Source organism: Phoxinus phoxinus (genome assembly GCF_949152265.1).
Source record: "Phoxinus phoxinus genome assembly, chromosome: 23".
Classification (NCBI taxonomy): Eukaryota; Metazoa; Chordata; class Actinopteri; order Cypriniformes; family Leuciscidae; genus Phoxinus; species Phoxinus phoxinus.
In genome coordinates this window covers 4,201,259-4,221,750 of record NC_136898.1, presented here as the reverse complement: position 1 = coordinate 4,221,750, position 20,492 = coordinate 4,201,259, and the positions used below count along the sequence as shown (strand labels likewise).

Below are 20,492 nucleotides of genomic sequence, written 5' to 3'. Positions count from 1 at the left end.
TATTTTTATCAATTTTTCCTCTCACTGTTTCCCGGACGCTGTAAAAACAGTTTTGTTTGCACGTCTCTTCATTACTAAGTTCAATTATCTGAACGACCAATCAATCGAGGAAATCGCTCAAGGAAATGAGCCAAACCACACCTCGACCCCAAATGTTGAGCGATCTCATATGCACACTCAACAGTCAACTAGGTTTATTATAGTTAACTAAAGCTAAAACTAAATCCATAAAAAAAATGTATCACTTGAAATAAAATTAACTTTTCCTAATATAAAATTGAGTTAAGTTAAAGTAACTGAAGTAACTAAACATTTAAACTGAATATAGACACCTTGAGATAGAATTTCTTTTTTAAATAAAAATAGCAAAAAAACACTAACACAAAATTACTAAAACTTTGGTTGATTGTAAAGTAACACATTGCTTATATAAATGTTTATAATTATGTTACTTTGTTGCCAGAACAGAAGTGCTGTGCACATTTAAATGCATTAAAACATTTCATAACACCTTATCAACCGCATAGCATTGGTATCCTGATTTTTGCATGGGAAACAATACTCTCATTATCTTCAGAAGATATCAAATTCTACTGTGAACATTTCTTTTTCCCCCCAAACTAGTTTGCATGCAGCGACTATGGAAACAATTTGCCTGTGCTAACTTAGGAATCAATCTCACAAATTCTTCCAATCAGGGCTGAGGAAGGTGATGGTCCGCGCACATCGACAGGCCTGGTGTTGGCAGGATGAGTGGTACGGTCTGACCATGGAGGACATCCGACAACTGGAGCTGGAGACTCAGCTGGCCCTGCAACAGAAGATGGCTCAGTACAGCTGCAACGAGGAGGGCGGCGAGAACAACGGCCCCGTCACCAGCTCTGAGAAAGAGCTCGAAGCCAAGGAGGCCAACAGCTCCACCGAAGCGGAGGGGACGACGAGGAGCATGGGGGACACGCTGCAGGCGCGAGGAGAGCTGACCAAGCAGTGGTCCACCTCTTCCAGGTCCTCACGGTCCTCAAAGAGGGGCGGTAAGTTATCTTCCACTTTCATGTGAAATTGACCAGAAAGGATCTGTTCCTGGATAACCATCGCTTATTGGCCTGGAACAACTATACGTTGAGGGGAATTATTGGTTCATGTCTCACTTTCCGATGATCAGTTGCTTTTCCCCCAACATGGAGTAATGTTAATAAAAACATTAAAGCTGCTCTGTTTATATACCTGTACTTTGAAAATGCATGCTTAATAGCTTGTGATCACCATGCATTTTCAAAGTACAGGTATATAAACAGTTTAGGTTTCCGGATGTGACACTAAAGACTGGAGTAATGATGCTAAAAAATCAGCTTTGCCATCACTGGAATAAATTCAATTTTAAAATGTATTAAAATAGAAGTTTAATTACAATTTACTTTGTAATAATATTTCAAATGTACCGTTTTTACTGTATTTTTTATCAAGAAATGCAGCCTTTGTGAGCATAAAAGATGTCTTTAAAAAAACAACTTTTGAATGGTGGTGTGTGTGTGTGTATATGTGTGTGTGTATGTGTATATATATATATATATATAAATTACAGTAGTTGCATAATTCGTTTTTTTTTTTTTTTTTCAAGCATCGGAATATAGAACTAATTTGATTTATTATTTGTCTTTACTGTATGATTGATGTGTGCAGGAAGCCCTTCACGCCACAGTATTTCTGAATGGCGCATGCAGAGCATCGCCAGAGACTCGGAGGACAGCACAGACGACGAGTTCTTTGATGCACACGGTAATACAGGTTTGATCCTCGCTTTAAAAGGTGCTCTTGGCAATCTGTTATTTACTCAAATCTAAATCCTTGTTCCTCAGAGGACTTCTCTGACAACGAGGAGATCTTCGGCAAGGAGATCACCAAGTGGAGCTCCAACGATCTGATGGATAAAACCGAGTCTGAGGACGCTCAGGGTACGCGAGGGATTATTTTACCCATCTGACAAGTTTTAGGATTGCAGGCGGGTGATGCAAAGCATTTTTTCCAATGCTTTGGTTTTGTAATGCATAAGCCGAGCTCCACTGGAAGGAGTTTTTTTTCCATTCATCCGCCAAATACAGAGATTTTCACATCTTTAATAGGATTAGCTGTAAAGGAGCCCCATTGACTCTGAGGAGGTTAGGGTCTGTGTCAAACAGTGTGAGATTATGAAACACTAATTACACAGAAGTCCATGCGGTTTGTGAGACGGATCTCACTGCTCGCTGGACTCGCAGGCCATGGAGCTTTTTACACTTACCAAACCCATGTTCAACTGAAAGTCCAACACTAGGTTTCTTTTACACGTACTGTACAATGAATTCTGAAAAGTTTTGTTCTCCTTATATCATTTGGTTATTAGGTGTCCTTTTGGAGTCTCCAAGTGTCCTTTTTTGGAAAGACTAAATTTACCTTGAATAAAGCTTGCAGAAAACAGTTACAGTTTTGTGAAAATGATCCTTCAATCTGATTGTTTATAGCAAATGATGACAAAACAAACACGTTAAACAAGATCAATGTCGCATGCTTAATTTAACACAAATGGGTACGATTATTCCTGATTCAAATTTTGAATCGTTATATATTATTTGAATAATGTTTTTTTTATTATCAATAATTGAGTAATTTATTAATATTAATAATGATTTGTTATTTTTCCTTTTTCAGCAATGCAGATTAGTTTCAGAAAGAATTATGATGCATATGTGTATGTTCTTTCTTGCATTAAGCGCATTAATTTTAAGTTTTAATTTTATTAAATTTCTAGGTGGTTTGTATCAAGAACCTGGGACTGCCGGCGGGGAGCGACTCAATGAGGTATGTCTACAATTGTGCATTTTCATTCAATGCTTTTCCATTAACATTAATGGAAATATAATACAAGATAAACATTACATAATGCATATTTATGCAGCAGTGCTCTTGGTGTCGTATTATTAATGCAACTGCGGCAGTGAAAGACGCATTGATCTGTACTTGTGCTAATGGAGCAAATATTCTGCAATGGTCACGCCGTGTTTATGCTGACGTAGGGGGAGGGAGCATTGAATCTTCTCTGAGGGTACATTATACAACAGCTTTTTCAGTAAGGATCAGTGCCACACTATCACTGAACAATCTGCTTGACCTTTCACAAAATGACCTGCAATGGTTGGCTCAGTTTACAGGTGAAACTGGAAAAATCTGAATATGGTGCAAAAGTTCATTTATTTCAGTAATTCAACTTAAAAGGTGAAACTAATATATTATATAGACTCATTACATGCAAAGTGAGATATTTCAAGCCTTTATTTGTTATAATTTTGATGATTATGGCTTACAGCTTATAAAAACCTTTTCACAATATTATAATTTTGAATTTGTGGTTTTCATAAGCTGTAAGCCATAATCATCAAAATTATAACAAATAAAGGCTTGAAATATCTCACTTTGCATGTAATGAGTCTATATAATATATTAGTTTCACCTTTTAAGCTGAATTACTGAAATAAATGAACTTTTGCACAATATTTTTCCGGTTTCGCCTGTATAGTCATAAGGGGAAGTTCTCATGGTGTGAAGGGTTTCATGGGGAAGAGCTTGATCAGGGCTTGTTTGGGATGATCTCAGTGCTCTTTAACTCTGGTCCGCAGAGACCCAGGCCCATGCGGCGCTCCACCGTCCGCAAGCGTCGGCGTACGTCACGCAGACGTCCAGCTGTGAGTCGCTGCGACACCCATCTGTTTAGATCCGCTAGAAGAGTAGATCTTGTCAGAAGTTATGTAGAGTCAAAGGTGTTTTCCTGTGTTGTAGCAGTTATTCTTCCAGATTGTGTTGTGTTTGCATTAGAGTTGAGCTGATCTTTACCCTGAATAGCACCTTATGATCTCAGATGTGTGTTTTGTAAAGTGGTTAAGTAGTTCTTCTTCTGAGTTCTCCTTTTACCATGGAATAATCTTCATTCATTGGAAAACAGTGATGCCCCCACTTTGTCTTTTTTTTTGGAAGTGTTTTTCCCATTCGTTTTGTCCTTAGTCATTTAAAAAGTTTTTTCTTCTTCAAAAAAAAAAAAAAATCAAACAGCTTAAAGACGCATTTGAAAGATAATTCTCTTTTTAATCTAATCACAATTATTTGATTTAACGACAACCAGAAACATTTTGTTATAAATATACATTCATTTTAGTGAATCTATATTTATAACAATACATATTCATTAGTTTAACATTTGCATAATTCCTAAAGTTTTTGGCCATTATAGTGACTGGGATATTAATATATATATATATATATATATATATATATATATATATATATATATATATATATATATATATATATATAATAAGAGGTTTCTAACATAATTATTATATTTAATCATATAAAAATGTATTCTATATATAAAACCTTAATTGTATTATCATTATTATTGTATTAATGATGTATTAATGTATTAATACATCATTTATTAATACATGTATTTCAGATAGTATTAATAATTTATATTTAAGATCTTATTAATAATTAATTAAGTTCAATTATTTTAATAATAATAATTATTATTGTGAGTATATAAAAAGAAAAACTGAATTGTGAAAAATAATTTAAGTTTTTTTTTTTATTCATTTGTCTTTGTTGTCTTCTTTTTATTAGTGTAATATTATTTAATAACAAAGTAATTATTCATGCAAAGCTTCCCTGTTAATAATCTGTAACTGGCATGAACAAATCAGATAATTAAACAACCATGCATACTTAATTTTTGATATTGACCATAATCAAAATAGTTTCCATGACACAATTTCATAATTGTCATAGCTGTAGAAAAAAGACTGTAATTATGAGTGTGAATAATCTGCTCACCTCATTATGTTTTGTATGAATTTCCTCATCAGAATATATTTTCTATAATATATTGAATATTAATTGATATTTTAGAAATCACCACTGCTCTAACACTACAACACCTCCACATTAACTAACGCAATATAGGTTGCTAATTTTAGTTGTGGTCATCTGAGTAGCCACACGTGTGACGTGGTTTCTACAGAGCATATGTCTGCGTTTGTCATGGTAGGTCGGTCTTGAAAGATTTGTGTTTTCCATCTATGGAGGTTTTGAATGGGATTTTTACTTCCGGAAGACTGCTGTTGCGCTCTTTACCGTGTTGTTTATTAGTAAGTCGTCCTCTTTCACAATAGCATGTTGTCACGAGTGTGTGTGGATGTTTTAAATGAACCGAATGCCGTCCGCATGTGTCCCTCAGGACGGTTCCTCACAGCAGTGTTTACAGCCGTCTAAGATCCACGTCCTCCTCATGGTCCTGCATGGCGGGAACATCCTGGACACGGGCAGCGGAGACCAGAACAGCAAGCAGGGGGACGTCAACACCATCGGCAGCGCGTTTGATGCAGTGATGCGGCTTCATTACCCAGCTGCACTGGGCCGCATCGCCATCCGCCTGGTGCCCTGTCCGGCCGTGTGTGTGGAGGCCTTCGCTCTGGTGTCAAAGTGAGTGACACACACACACACACACACACACACACACACACACACACACACACACACACACACACACACACACACACACACACACACACACAGTTCCAACTTTTCAACCTTCTAGTAGTATGACAAGTGTTGCTTAATGTTTCCAAAAAGTCCCTGCATTCATTCAAAATTAATTTATTCATTTTAACTCATTAATTTATTAAAATATAATGTTTTTAAAATAATTATTGTATTATTATATTAAAAAAATATTGGTAGAGATTATAATTAGAATAGATGTATTAAAATTTTGAAAAAATATATAATTATTGCTTAATAATGTTAATTATTGCTTAATAAACATTAATAATGTTTCCAGAAAGTCCATATATTTGATTTGATTTTAATAATAATTTTATTATTATTAAATAATAAAAAAATATTATTATTAAATGATAATAATAAGAAATAATTTGTATTTATTTGGTTGTAGGAAAAAAATTGAATAATTATTTGTTATATTGAATAATTAAAATGCTGCTATTATTGCAGTGAATAACTTCCAGTTATCATTAGTTATTGCATTTTGAATCTAATTTTTTTGCAGTCTATTCAAATAAGGAGTCAATAAAGAGATGTTACATCACTGTTGATATTGATTCATTCAGTGCACTTTTGAAAACGCATTGCATTCTGGGATACAGTTCTGTTCTGTGCGCTCTGGTTGTAAACTGCACATTTTGGTCAAGCGAGCATTGCATGCGTAATGCAGAAAGACTAGTATGGTAGTACTGTATGCCACTCTACGTGCTGATTCAGTGCATAAAACGGCTTCTCGCTGGTAATAACCCAGCATGCACTCTGTTCTTGTGTCCTTGACACAGTTTGAGTCCCTACAGCTATGACGAAGGCTGCCTCTCCAACAGTCAGGATCACATCCCTCTGGCCGCCCTGCCCCTATTGGCCACCTCTGCACCACAGTACCAGGACGCCGTGGCAACGGTCATAGTGCGAGCCAATCAGGTCTACGCTGACTTCATAAAATCCCTGGAGGGGGCCACTTTCACTGGCCAAGTCAGTGCTTTGATTTTTTTCTCTCTATGTAATTATTTACAGATTAGAGCAATGGAAAATGTGTGTGGCAGTGAAATATGCATCTAGTTTTAGTTTGTTTGGTGAAGTCTTAGTGTAAAAATAACTTTTGGGATAAATGTGCGTTATTCACAGCATTTGGTTTTCTCACTGAATATCACATGTGTCCGTGTTTGCTTTTTCCTTACAAATGTCACTGGTTTTATTGTGAACAATTGAGGCACATTTCACGATGAAATCAAAATTAAATGAATCAAATCAAAACTAAATTTCACAATCACATTTTATACGTTTAAAGTGTTGTGAATGTTGTTTCATCTGTAAATGGGCATTTATCTCACTCACTGCCCATGCGCATGACTTCCTGTATGTGATGTAATGTGTGTCTGTCTGCTAATTGTGTGCAGGTGTGTCTGATTGGTGACTGTGTTGGAGGGATTCTGGGATTTGATGCTCTGTGCAGCAGCAACATCACAGTGTCAGAGAGTCAAAACAGCAGCCGGCGTGGCAGCATTGTCAGTGTGCAGGTGAACACACACATTTGCACACACACAAGGCCTGATCATCCAGACAGTGATTAATTGTGAACGTACACGTCACAATATCTTTCATTTAGGGATGAGGCCTAGTTGAGTTGCATTAGCAGTGTGTTGTCATCACTTGTCCAAGAGACACTGTTTCCCACTTTTTTTGGCCTTTCTAACACCGTGTCCTAACTACACGCGACTCGCGATAAAAGGTTTATTTCCCATGTTAATCAGAGTTTTTGTCCTAACCAGCCGCGACGGCGACACGCGACGATTCTATTTTAGAAACGGTTTCTATTTTTCTGCGACGTCGCGCTGGAACAACAAACACAAAGTGTGGCAATGATAATCTCAGGCACTGTTTATGTGCTTTATTTAATGTTAAAAGCGTGTAATGTGACCTTGAATATCACTTAGTGCTCCAGCTTTGTAACTGTAAAAGCAACAATGGATAATTCACCTCAGATCTTGAATTTAAACAGATGGAAACCAGAACGTTCAAACTGTGAACAAACAAGTGTATTCTTTGACAAAGATTGTTTTAGTAACTCAGTAGCCTATGTATTTTTAATAATGTTTGAATGGTGTAATATTTGTGAATTTGATTATAAAGCTACTTATACATTGTCTTGCGAGTGCCGTCAAGATTACTCTCTGGTGCCGTGCACTTGCCGCGAGACTCCGCCCACACGCTGTTCTGATTGGCTGTGGGTTTTGATTGATTTTGACGCATCTCGCAGTCGCGTCGGGTCTAGTGTGGACAGACAAATTGTTTGTCGCTGGATCTTATCACATCGCGCCTGGTTAGGACACGGTGTAAGGCAAGCAAACAGTGGTTAAGATGTATTCGTAACTGTATTCCTCAGCAGTATAACCACAACCTTTTGTGTTCTCACCAACTTCTTTTTTTGATCCATGCAGGTCAGATGTTATAAATGATCATAAATATCCTGTTTTCCATCATATGATCCCTGTCATATTAATTACTGATGCACTTCCTCCACAGGACAATGACCTGTTGTCACCAGGGATCATTATAAACAGCACTCACTGCTCGGGTTTGTCTCTAGAGGGAAGTCGGCACCTCAGCCGTAGTAATATAGACATTCCACGTTCCAGCGGTCCAGACGACCCCAAAAAACAGCTGCCCCGGAAACGCAGCGACTCCTCGACCTACGAGCTGGACACCATCAAACAGCACCAGGCCTTCCTGACCAGGTGAGCCACCGTCCTTCTTGTGTTCCTCACCCAGTTTGTTTATCATTCAAGTCAACATGTCTGGTTTATTTATCATATTTATGTGCACAATGGACTGTTTTCATAGACTGTGATGATGCGTTTCCTCAGTGAATCTAGCAAAGGTTTTTATATTTTCATTTTTATAAAATTTAATGTACTCTTATAACACTATACTTTGTCTTATTTTACCTTGGCATTAATTTACGCTGCTTCGTGAGTGTTTCTAATACAACGGCTGAGCGAGTGATGGCAATCAAGCTCTATATATATTTTTACTCTTTTGAAAAGTCATAGAAATGCTATTGTGGCTTTTTACCCAACTATTGACAACTTCTACTTCTAATAACCCCATAAATGTGAAAAGGGTCCATATGCTGATGACTATATTGGTATTGGCCGATATAAAAATTTCATTAACTTGTTGGTTATATGGTTATGTTTGATTAGAAGCAGATGATATCCAGGATTATTTTTCTATTTCAAACAATAAATAAATACTAGATTTTCAAATATTACAGATATTTTATAACAGGGAACGGAAAAAATAATACTATTTTTAATTGCTTTCCATTCCTGCAAAAGACATGAACAAATGTTTAGTAAAAAATTTAACTATTTAAATATTAAAAATATTTAATCGACTTGAATTTCATCCTGTATAGGGTAAAACTTTTTTTGCTACTGATTTGTCATCAAATCAGTCTTTTTAGTCAAATATTTTAAATCAATCAGTTGAAGTGGTTCAAAAAATAGAATCGATTCTTTAAGCGAATTGGTCTGAATCAATATGTATATATATATATATATATATATATATATATATATATATATATATATATATATATATATATATATATATATATAATTTATTTATTTTAAATGGACATTAGTTGTAGATATTTCCTGACTTTTCCCAGACATGGCAGTGAATCCCTACTTGTGACTGTAATAATGCACAATAATAACATTGTAAAGATGTGTATAATAATGTAAAGTGTGTTTATACAGTCTGCACTCCAGCGTTTTGAGGAACGATCCGGGTTCACGCCGGTCCAGTAGCAGTACCATGCTGGAGGGAGGAGGCGCTCTGGGAAAGTTTGACTTCGAAGTGTCCGACTTCTTCCTCTTCGGCTCTCCACTAGGCCTGGTCCTCGCTCTGAGGAAAACGGTGGTCCCTTCTTTGGACGGTATGTTAACCTTCAGTACAGTTTCTAGTGGAAGAAGAGTGAGGAAAGGGAATGAAATCCTCCGTGGATTGAGTGCCAAAGCGATCGTTTAAAGTGTGACTTGATCTGATGGATTACACAGCCTGTGTAATCTCTATTGTTCATGCTGTTTTTGTTCTGAAGTCCAAATCTTTTAAAACACATTAATCCTAAAAGCAACTTAAATCAGTTGGAGTTGTGGGCTGCCGGCAGATTACTGGAGATTGTTTTAGAGGGCTGGTGTCACAGAGGAGGGGAACAGTATGCTGACGGGACAATCCCGATCTAACATCTGTCATGTACAAAACAAAAATGTTTTGAACAAAACACTGAAGGCATAACCTCCTACACCACCAACTACAGCATTATTTTTAGCTACTTTATGACGGAAAAAATAAATACTGAAGTACACTACCGTGCAGAAGTAAGTTTTGGGTCAGTACGATTTTTTTTGTATACTTTTATTCAGCAATGCATTAAATTGATCAAAAGTGACAGTAAAGCATTTAAAGGGGTCATGACATGAGAAACCAAATTTGCCTTGATCTTTTGGTATATACGAGGTCTTTGTACCATTAAAACGTCCTGCAAGTTTCATAGCTTAAGACGTCCTCCCCATTATAAACGAATCATTTATTTAATCAAGCTCTAAATACAGCTCGTTCTGGATCCATGGTAAGAAGTGACGTCACGGTGCGAAGTGACGTACCAGCGTTTGCATATAGACCGCCTCCAGCCAAAGACAACTACGCTTAAAGCGCAAGACAACTACGCTCACTTCGTATCATTGTCGCGCCCGCGCGCCTCACTAGTGTTCAGTCGACGGACAGCGAGTGGGTCTGTGTACAGGGAAATGACGATGCCACAGATGTGCTGTTCCTGGCTGTGGACAAACAACATCTTTGAATACGCTGCGAAAGATCCAGACGTCACGGAAAAATGGATGCACTTTATTTTTTTGCGGACGTCCCAGTCCATTTGAAGGATTACTGTTTTGAGAACAAATCCCAAAATGATGCTGGCTTTGCCAGAAAACTGTTGCTCAAAGATAAGTCCGTGCCGACTATTCTGGGCTCAACAACGACGACGCAAACTGTAAGTAATGTATTTAAAACTTTAAACTACTTTTTAAATCCGCTGAATCCGCAAATGTTCTGGCTGGGGGCGTTAATAATTGATGCATAGGCACTGACGTTAGCCAATCATAACAGTGGGCGTTAACACTGAACTCTTAAAGGGGAAACACCCCCAAAACAGAAACAGGTTGGGAAAAGGTCATAAATCACTACATTTTAAAAGTTTTTTGTAAAAAAAACTATAGTAATACTATAATTGCACCTAAGGGAACATAATAATAAAATAAAATAAAACATGTCATGACCCCTTTAAATAATGTTACAGCTGATTTCGGTTTTCTTTCTATTCGTCAAAGAATCCTGAAAAAAGTTACCAAGATTTCCCACAAAAATATGAAGCACAACTGTTTTCAACAGAAATGTTTCTTGAGCAACAAATCCGCATATTAAATGATTTCTGAAGGATCATGTGACACTGAAGACTGGAGTAATGATGCTGATCACAGGAATAAATTACATTTTACAATATATAAAAATTTCTAAATATTACTTTTTTAAATTCAATTTACTGTATTTTTATTCAAATAAATGTGGCCTTTGTGAGCAGAAGAGACTTCAAAAACATTGAACGATCTTACTGACCCCAAACTGTTGAATAGCATGCATTATTCTACTTGAACTATAGCAAACCAGCTTAACCATATTGTAAATGTATATACTAACACCAACATTTTAGATCAATTTAACACATATTTGTCTTTTCTTTTGTTCGTCCTGCAGTGGCTCATCTTCGTCCGGCTTGCCAGCAGGTTTATAACCTGTTCCACCCCGCGGATCCCTCCGCCTCTCGTCTGGAGCCGCTGCTGGAGAAGCGTTTCCACCTGATGCCACCGTTTAGCGTCCCTCGATACCAGCGCTTCCCACTGGGTGACGGCCAGTCAGCCCTGCTGGGTAAGACTGGAGAGGTTTCTCAGTGCACACGTACACCTGCTAAGACCTGGATTACACCTGGTACTGTCTCGGGCGATCGGGTCACAAGTGGTCAGCCGAGACACATTGCTGTTTTTCATCTTTCATTGTCATGTGTCCTCTGACCACTCGTGATTGGATTTAGAGGGGATGGTCTCTCGATATTGACTGCATATCAGTGTTATTTCACTATCATTGAAATACGATTATAGGTTTCATTGATATTTAAAAATCTTATTTTTATATTTTCTGTTCTGATCATTTTGTTGCTTTTTTGTCATGTTTGTTAGTTTACTATATTTCTGTGTAGTTTTTTTTTTTTCAGTTTTAGTCTTATTACATCAAGTTAAACTAAATGCAAATGAGATAACTAAATGCAAATGAGATGCCTAAATGCCTTGAAATGTACTAGCTTTTTTGATATTTTTATATATATATTTAAAATTTCACTTAATGATTTTTCTTTAAATGATTTTAGTTTTAGTTAACTAAGACCCTGCTGCATACATCACTCATATGTAATGTCTTACTGCATGCTGATAACAATGCAAAATGTGTCAAAAAAAAAGAAAAAAAAAGCCCAGGAAGCCATACGTAATCGGCTCATTTACATGTTTTATTGCAATGAATGATTGACAGGTGAGTCTTTTGTCCAGAATGCATTTGGACATATTACCGCAGCGTTTACACTACAAATGCAATGTGGTCACATGCATTTCTAACTATATCAGCTCAAGGTACCCGTTTACATTTGAGAAATCATGATTGTAAACGGGGCCTACGTGTGATCGCATGTGCATTAAAGCAGATATTTCTATGGGTTAGTTTAAAGCAGCACTTGTAAAAGAGCATCGTCCATCATTGCAGTTCTGGCTGCTGTTCTCGTTCCTCGGTTTGTGTCATTTCTGTCTGTTATTTGTCTTTATTTTCTGTTTCTTTGTCTCTCTCCCCTCACGTCGCTCTCATGTCTCCACGTCCCTCATGCCGCTGGGTTTGACATGTGGCAGTGGAAACCATCCAGAGTAACCCTCACCTCCTGTTGGAGAGTGTGAGCTGTGCCGCCCAGCGCTTTCAGGATGGCATCAGCGAGACTTCCATTCCCGTCCCTGTGCTCAACTGGCAAGCCATGCCGGCCCCCGCCGAGTGTGTGTAGCCATTCCTGGTTTCTTGCACCCCTTTAGCGTAAACTCCCTGTTATGTGTGTCACCCCTGTGTGGCGTGTGCCCTCATTTCACATGATCTGTGTTTGTGCGTCTGCTTTGACATTGATTCTCTCACTGGGGCTTGTCGGTTTTGAGTTTTACTGTGACTTCCTGTCGCTGGATGCTGCCATGCGGAACTGATGGTATTGAATTTAGAGGTGAAGTGTGTATTTTTTCAACATTAAAATGCATTTTTCCTATCATAATTTTGTGTAGACAGGTATAAGCCATTCATAGGTAGATTTAAAAAGTGTCATTTCACCACAAAATCAAAAGAAAATCATACTTTATATTATAACTCAGCTTATTTTCACCCCCAATACAATAGATGCTTTACTTTTATTTTGTTTTTTTGTAATTATGAATATTCTCTATGATACTATTAGATTCTTTACTGTAAGTTTAGGGTTAGTAGTATAGTAGTAAAAAAATTATAATATTATAGTAAAAATTACTGTAGACAATGCGTGTTTTTAAATCAGCATAATTTTAACAAATACTACCATAATTTATAATTTCTGAAGGATCATGTGACACTGAAGACAGGTCACAAAATTCAGCTTTGCATCACAGAAATAAATTAAATTTTAAAATAGATAACCATTCTTTTAAATTGTAATAATTAGGGCTGTCAAAAGATTAATCACAATTAATCACATCCAAAATAAAAGTCTGTGTTTGCATAATATATGTGTGTGTACTGTGTATAATTATTATGTATAAATACACACACATTCATGTACATATTTAAGAAATATTTGCATTTATATACTGTATATACATTTATATAATTTATATTATATATAAATATAAACAATTTTTCTTAAATATATACATGATTGTGTGTGTTTTTATATATATAAATAATTATACACAGTACACACACATATATTATGTAAACACAAACTTTTATTTTGGATGTGATTAATAGTGATTAATCTTTTGACAGCCCTAGTAATAATATTTCACAATATTACAGTATTTTTTATCAAATAAATGCAGGATTGACGTTAAAAATAGAAATAGTAATGTTTCCAAACTTTTGACAGGCACAGTATATTGTTATGAATATAATAGTCCCTATATGAATAAAATAGCCCTTTTGATTCTGGTGTGAAATATAGCCTAGGCACGTTCTTGAAAAATTTCATGAGCTTTGCCCATAAGCGGTTCGACCTATGGGGAAACCAGCACTATTTTTTTGCCGTTCCATTCAATGTTACTAGTACTGCAGAAATGACACACTCCACCTTTAAAACAACAATACAGCAAGAATAATAAGAAAAAATCTAAATTCAAACAGCTTGATTAATGACAAATCCTGATTCTGATGACGGGCTTGCATGTGTATTTGGTAGATAATGCCTCATGAGGACTTGTATCATGTAAAAACAGTCAATGCTCTCCTAAATTCCTCCAGAATGGAAGGAACACATTAAAATGGACTCAGGGGCAGTATTTACGTCTTTTATATCTCTTTGGATTTGTGTTTGCATCTTCTTTTCACTTCCTTCCTATCATTTTGAATCAAATGGCCCTTTTACAAATGTGTAATGATGCATCAATCAAGCTCAGATCCAAAATCGAGTGAGATCGATTGCTTCCTTGATGGAATGCTGTCTAGATAGGCAGCTCACTAGGTTTTGGAACTGAGGTTTAGTCTTCTGAAAGATTTCTGGGCCCTGATTGCTCTGTCAGTTCCTGGGCCCTGCGAGTAATTACTGGTTTTGGTCCTCACAGCGGACGTGATGCAGTCTCACAGCATTATGTTTGGGGATCACTCCAATCCTTCGTCTCCGGGATCCATTCCAGCCTTCCGTGGGGCTCGCCGGGGCAGCGAGACCAGCATCGCCAGCCAGGTGTCGGGGTTAGCGGACAGTTACACCGCCTCCAACATCGCCAACAGTGAGTTATCACACGTACGCACTCGGGTGAAATAGAATAACGAGAAATCTTCACCAAGGCTGCATTTATTTGATCAAAATTACAGTAAAAACACTAATATTGTGAAATATTATTGCAAATTGTAATAACTATTTTATATTTTAATGTTTTTAAAAATAAAATGTATTAATCTGATGCATAGCTGAATTTTCAGCATCATAACTCTCATAACAGTCTTCAGTCACATGATCCTTCAGAAATGATTTAATATGCTGATTTGTTGCTCAAGAAACATTTGTGATTATTATTATCAATGTTGACAGTTGTGCTGCTTCATATTTTTGTGGAAACCATTACGGTATATATATATATATATATATATATATATATATATATATATATATTTTTTTTTTTTTTTTTTTTTTTTTCTGGATTCTTTGATTAATAGAAATCTTTTCTAACATTATAGAAGTCTTTACTGTAACATTTGATCAATTTACTGGGTCCTTGCTGAATAATAATAAAAAAAAGTCTTATTTTCCCTAAACTTTTGAACAGTGTGCTGCAAAAAAAAAAAAAAAAAAAAAAAGCCGCAATCCTGCAAATATAGCTAGGAACTATCACACATGTCATGTTCACCTTTTGACTACTTGATGTTGTTGTTTTTTTCTCTAGTAACACAAGCATGCCAACTTAGACTCTCCAAAAAGCTCAGTCTTTTGTCCCAATTTGCCCTCCCCTATAATAAAATGAGCTCCCGAAGCCCCTCCCCCAAATCCTGCAAAGCACAAAATAAGCGTCCGCTAGAAAGGCAGGATTCCAGCTGTGTGGATGATACAGAGCAGAGCATCTCTCTAGGCTTTGAGCCCTCACCCTCGCTCGCCTCAGGCCCGCCATCGCCGTGTGTCCCGCTGGACATCGAGCAAGGTACTTGGAGCGTGGGTAGGCGTCCGGTCAGAGGGTCTCCTCGACCCTCCAGATGCACCCGCTCTCCTGTTTGCCTGCGTTAGTTTCTACCATTGCTGCATTCCCTGCAATCCCTTCTACTGCCTGTTTTAGCCCTCCGACTCTTCAGCCTGTTTCCTTGCTGACCTCCCCAGCGCTGATGCCTTTGTTTTCTGAATTCATGCCCCCATCCTTTAAAAGCTCAGCGCTGGTGCTCTGGTTCTTCATCTCTTGAACCCCGAGCCGCTCTGGGTTTGCCCTGAATGATGAAGACCCTCTGAAGATGCTTTGAAATGACGCTCACTCCCATTATCATGCTTACGACCTGTATATCTTCTGTTAGCGGTCGCTTCTAGATAAGGATGGGAATCAGAAGGAATTTAGGGATTCCGATGATTTTTTTAGTACTTTTGAGGAAGTGGTCTCCACAATGTATTACGCATTTAAAAAAAATTAAAATCTATGTTTATTTTAAAATAAAATAAAAAATTATAAAATTGTTATCTTTATTATATTAAAACCTACTTTTTGGGTACATTTTTTAATATATATATATATACATTATATATTATACAGGAACCTGCTGAAAATCAGTTTTATACTGAGCCAGGCCCAATTGTCCTTAATCTTTTTACTGTTTTAAAAAATATAAATAAATAAAAATATATATAATATTATATTTTTTTTGCATATTCTGCAAATAATTATGTTATTTATATAATATTACATTTGTTGCACAAAAAAACTAAAATTATTTAAGCAAACAATGTATATATATATATATATATATTGGGTGCTTTACTAAATTATTAATTATGAAATTTGCGTTAAGATCAGGGACAGGAATTTAATATTAATTGGAAAATGTAATTACAAAAATATTATTTTACATTATTAAAATAATATACGCTATTGGATGATATTTCAAGCTAGGAAGTAAAATGACTAAATATCACATTTTTGTATGGATCAGGGACATGAATTGTTAAATTTGCGGTTAAATTCACATAATTTTTCTCTAAAATTAGTGATCCCAAATTATTATTACTTTAAGTACCATTTATTTCATTTCTATTCCAAATTAGTCTTTAATTACTTTTTTTTTTTTTACTGATTCTTTTAAAACAACCGACTCTTTTGTTTGTGAATCAGACTGCACCGCTCACGCTGTATGTTTAGTTGCGTGCAACCAGTGAGGACATTGCAAAAAGAAAACATGTTGTCTGTATACTGTCTTTATTCACCGCCCTCAGTCTTCCCAGTCAACATGAAACCAGTTTTGAATAAAAACTGGTTTTCTATTCACAATTCTACTTGTAGAGAACCAGAGGTCGTTTGCAGATTCAAGAACATTAAACCCCAATGAAAAGAATTTAAATCCAAAAATAGGGCTGTGTTCTTAAATGTCTTTGCAATGGGTCATGGGAGGAAGAAGTGCACATTACAAAACAGCAACTTTCCATTTCTTTCCTTCCTCTTGAGCCCCTGAAGCAAACCTGCATCATGTCCTCGTCCTGTCCTAGATCCAGCATCTGAAGCATTCATGAATTATGTACCGATGAAACGGAAATCTTGACTGGTATTTGAACCTGCCGTTGTAGCGGTGATGGTTTGGACAGGCATGACTGCATCTCTCGTTTCTCCCGCAGTCGCTGCACGCTGGTGGGGAACCAAGCGCATCGATTTTGCCCTGTACTGTCCCGACGCTCTGACTGCGTTCCCCACCGTGGCTCTACCTCACCTGTTTCACGCCTCCTACTGGGAATCAACCGATGTCGTGTCTTTCCTGCTCAGACAGGTGAAGAGTATACAATATTTATTCCTCTTAAAGGAATTTTCAGGGTTATTTGCACCAAGAAACATAATTATATAATATATATATATATATATATATATATATTCTGCCTTTTATTAATATATACAAATTAATTCATTTATATATATATATATATATATGTATATGTATATACAATATATATTAATATATAATATTTATTAAGAATTAATATATAAAAATGTATTATATATTTTAAAATATTTGTATGTATTTATTTATTTATTTATTTATTTATATAAATAAAACTGTTATAAAATTATCTTTATTCATTTAGATCTTTACTTATATCATAATTGTATAATATAAAATATTTTTTCTTCCTAAAGGAATATTCAGGGTTATTTGCACCAAGAAACATAATTATATAATATATTAAAACATTTATATCTTTATTAATTTATATCATAATTATATAATAAAAAAGGTGTATTTGTTCTGCCTTTTTATTAATGTATATATATTTTTAAATATTTGTATTCATTTATTAAAATAAAAATGTAAAAAAATTATCTTTATTATATTAAATTTAGCTGTTTTTGGTAACATTTTAATATAATAAAATAAGGGATTGCCTATTTCATATTAATTATATTTTATATTAAGTGTAATTTAATTAATTCCAAAAAAATATTGGAATTTTTGTGATACTTAATGCTACTGTATGAAGGCAAAGGACTGATTATGAAATTAACGTACAGATTGGGGTGTGAATTGTTAATTTTGCGGGTAGTGCATATATTGTTTTTATGGCATACATTTTATTTAAATTATTAGTCATAGTAGTAAATTATAAAAAAATGTAATACCATTTTATGTATTTATTGTTTTTGCTTTTAGGTGATGAGGCATGAGAACTCAAGTATTTTGGAGCTAGATGGGAAGGAGGTGTCCGAGTTCACTCCGTCCAAACCGCGGGAGAAGTGGATAAGGAAGAGGACACATGTGAAGATCAGGGTGAGACGGGCGTCTCTAAAAGCTCATGTTGCCATTGAGTGCGTTACAGGATTGTTGCTGACGTGAAGATGTGTTTGTGTTGAAGAATGTTACAGCGAATCACCGCGTGAATGATGCCGTGTTTAATGAGGACGGCCTTCAGGTAGTCATGGGTCGCTTCATGTACGGGCCGCTGGACATGGTCACACTGACAGGAGAGAAGGTTAGTGCCCTATAAACTTTGGTTTGTGTCGATCCTGGAGATCGAAAAATCAAGTAGCTCATCCAACTTCACTCACTCTCTTCAGAAAATCTACTTTGAAGCATTGGCATCTTATTTCATTTCACTTCTTCATATTCATAAATTTTTTTTTTGTGCTTTCTTCAAGGTGGACATCCACATCATGACCCAGCCTCCATCCGGTGAGTGGGTGTACTTCAGCACAGAACTAACCAATAGCAGCGGCCGAATTTCCTACGTGATTCCGGACAGCAAACGGCTGAGCATCGGAGTGTACCCGGTCAAAATGGTGGTCAGGTAAGTCATAAATGTGCATTTATTCTGCACATAAAAGAATGTATTTTCAACAAGTGAACAAGTCCTCTCTGTCCACAGGGGTGACCACACATCTGCTGACAGTTACCTGACCGTGCTGCCGCATGGCACAGAGTTTGTCGTGTTCAGCATCGACGGCTCTTTTGCCGCTAGCGTGTCCATCATGGGCAGCGACCCTAAAGTGCGAGCAGGAGCGGTAGACGTAGTCAGGTGAGAGCATGTCTTCATTCATTTAACCCTATAAAGCCTACTGTGTGACGCACATTTCTAAGGCCTGTAAACGATCAACATGATCAGAACTGCTGCACACAATCTACTACATGCCTTCTGTCGTCTCATCGTTAGTATAACTGTAAAAACGTCCACCTTCGGCTTGTGGTTCACGCGTTTTGCTGTGAAATCTTTACTGGTTTTATTGAGTAAAAGCAATAACTTAGATTGTAATGCGAGTCAATGAGTGTTCATCTTGATCTCAGCTCACTTTCTGTTTATGTAAATATCAGCAACGGCACCAAATTGCATATTTTTTTTTCAGTTTGGGCCTCTAAATAAATAAAGTGTTTTTTCCTCGAGTATGAGCTCCATATTCATCATACTATACTAGCCATAAAAGCATGATATATCAAATATGATACTCAATAAACATGCAAATGTTTTTTTTTTTTTACTTTTTTTTTGTTGTTGTTTATTTATTTATTTTATTTTGTGTAAAGGTAAAAAAAAATCCATTTGAAATAATTTGTTTATTTCATACTTCAAGCTTTTCAGGGTTAATGAAACTCGTACTGTAGGTCAGTAATTTGTATGGTTTGCTGTTCTTGTCCTGTTGCAGGCACTGGCAGGACTTGGGCTACATGATAGTGTACGTGACGGGGCGGCCAGACATGCAGAAGCAGCGAGTGGTGGCCTGGCTTTCACAGCACAACTTCCCTCACGGGATCGTGTCCTTCTGTGACGGACTCGTACACGACCCCCTCCGACACAAAGCCAACTTCCTCAAGGCTCTCATCACAGAGGTGAGAACAAACGGCACCTTTTCTGTAGCGCAATGTAGTAATGTAGTACTGTCATTTGCAATGCATTAATCCTGAAACAATATCGAATATATAAAAATATTTTCATTGCCTTTCTTTAAACACCGTTACCATCATCGTATCAGCAAAACTGTTGTTTATATTGTAATATTGCAACATTTGAGTGCGCACCAGCCTGTTTAATAAAGTAAAAGATCCAAGATCCATTATTTATACGATTTTATGAGTTTGTTCTGTAGCCTATGGATTTTATTTGTAAAACTCCGCAGAGACCCTGTGTTAGCCTTTGCTTAAATGATGTGAAATGTATAATTGAAATGCTGCTCTTTCATAGGCACATATGAAGATCTTCGCTGCTTACGGCTCCACTAAGGACATCTCCGTGTACACGTCACTTGGCCTGCCGCCATCACAAATCTACATTGTGGGGAGACCAACAAAGAAATTGCAATACCAGTGTCAGGTATCTTTACGCAGAATTTTTCCTCTCTACTTTTTCCTCACAC

The 20,492-nt window shown here is 36.5% G+C and overlaps 1 protein-coding gene across 6 annotated transcripts in view; it reads left to right on the top strand.

Moving 5' to 3' along the window:
* pitpnm2 (phosphatidylinositol transfer protein, membrane-associated 2) overlaps window positions 1-20,492 on the top strand; it is a 63,649-nt gene that overhangs the window by 40,166 nt on the left and 2,991 nt on the right. For 3 of the 6 annotated variants that reach the window (XM_079599182.1, XM_079599183.1, XM_079599187.1), the window contains 20 exons: window positions 699-1,031; window positions 1,681-1,776; window positions 1,857-1,952; window positions 2,786-2,835; window positions 5,264-5,508; window positions 6,372-6,561; window positions 6,987-7,106; window positions 8,113-8,324; window positions 9,354-9,532; window positions 11,407-11,577; window positions 12,603-12,740; window positions 14,538-14,702; window positions 15,357-15,608; window positions 17,276-17,424; window positions 18,301-18,417; window positions 18,503-18,619; window positions 18,786-18,934; window positions 19,013-19,162; window positions 19,785-19,968; window positions 20,321-20,449. In XM_079599182.1, coding sequence (XP_079455308.1) covers window positions 699-1,031; window positions 1,681-1,776; window positions 1,857-1,952; window positions 2,786-2,835; window positions 5,264-5,508; window positions 6,372-6,561; window positions 6,987-7,106; window positions 8,113-8,324; window positions 9,354-9,532; window positions 11,407-11,577; window positions 12,603-12,740; window positions 14,538-14,702; window positions 15,357-15,608; window positions 17,276-17,424; window positions 18,301-18,417; window positions 18,503-18,619; window positions 18,786-18,934; window positions 19,013-19,162; window positions 19,785-19,968; window positions 20,321-20,449 — 3,242 coding nt within the window. The remainder of the gene's footprint in view (window positions 1-698; window positions 1,032-1,680; window positions 1,777-1,856; window positions 1,953-2,785; window positions 2,836-5,263; window positions 5,509-6,371; window positions 6,562-6,986; window positions 7,107-8,112; window positions 8,325-9,353; window positions 9,533-11,406; window positions 11,578-12,602; window positions 12,741-14,537; window positions 14,703-15,356; window positions 15,609-17,275; window positions 17,425-18,300; window positions 18,418-18,502; window positions 18,620-18,785; window positions 18,935-19,012; window positions 19,163-19,784; window positions 19,969-20,320; window positions 20,450-20,492) is intronic. The other 3 variants (XM_079599184.1, XM_079599185.1, XM_079599186.1) reach the window with 3 other exon arrangements.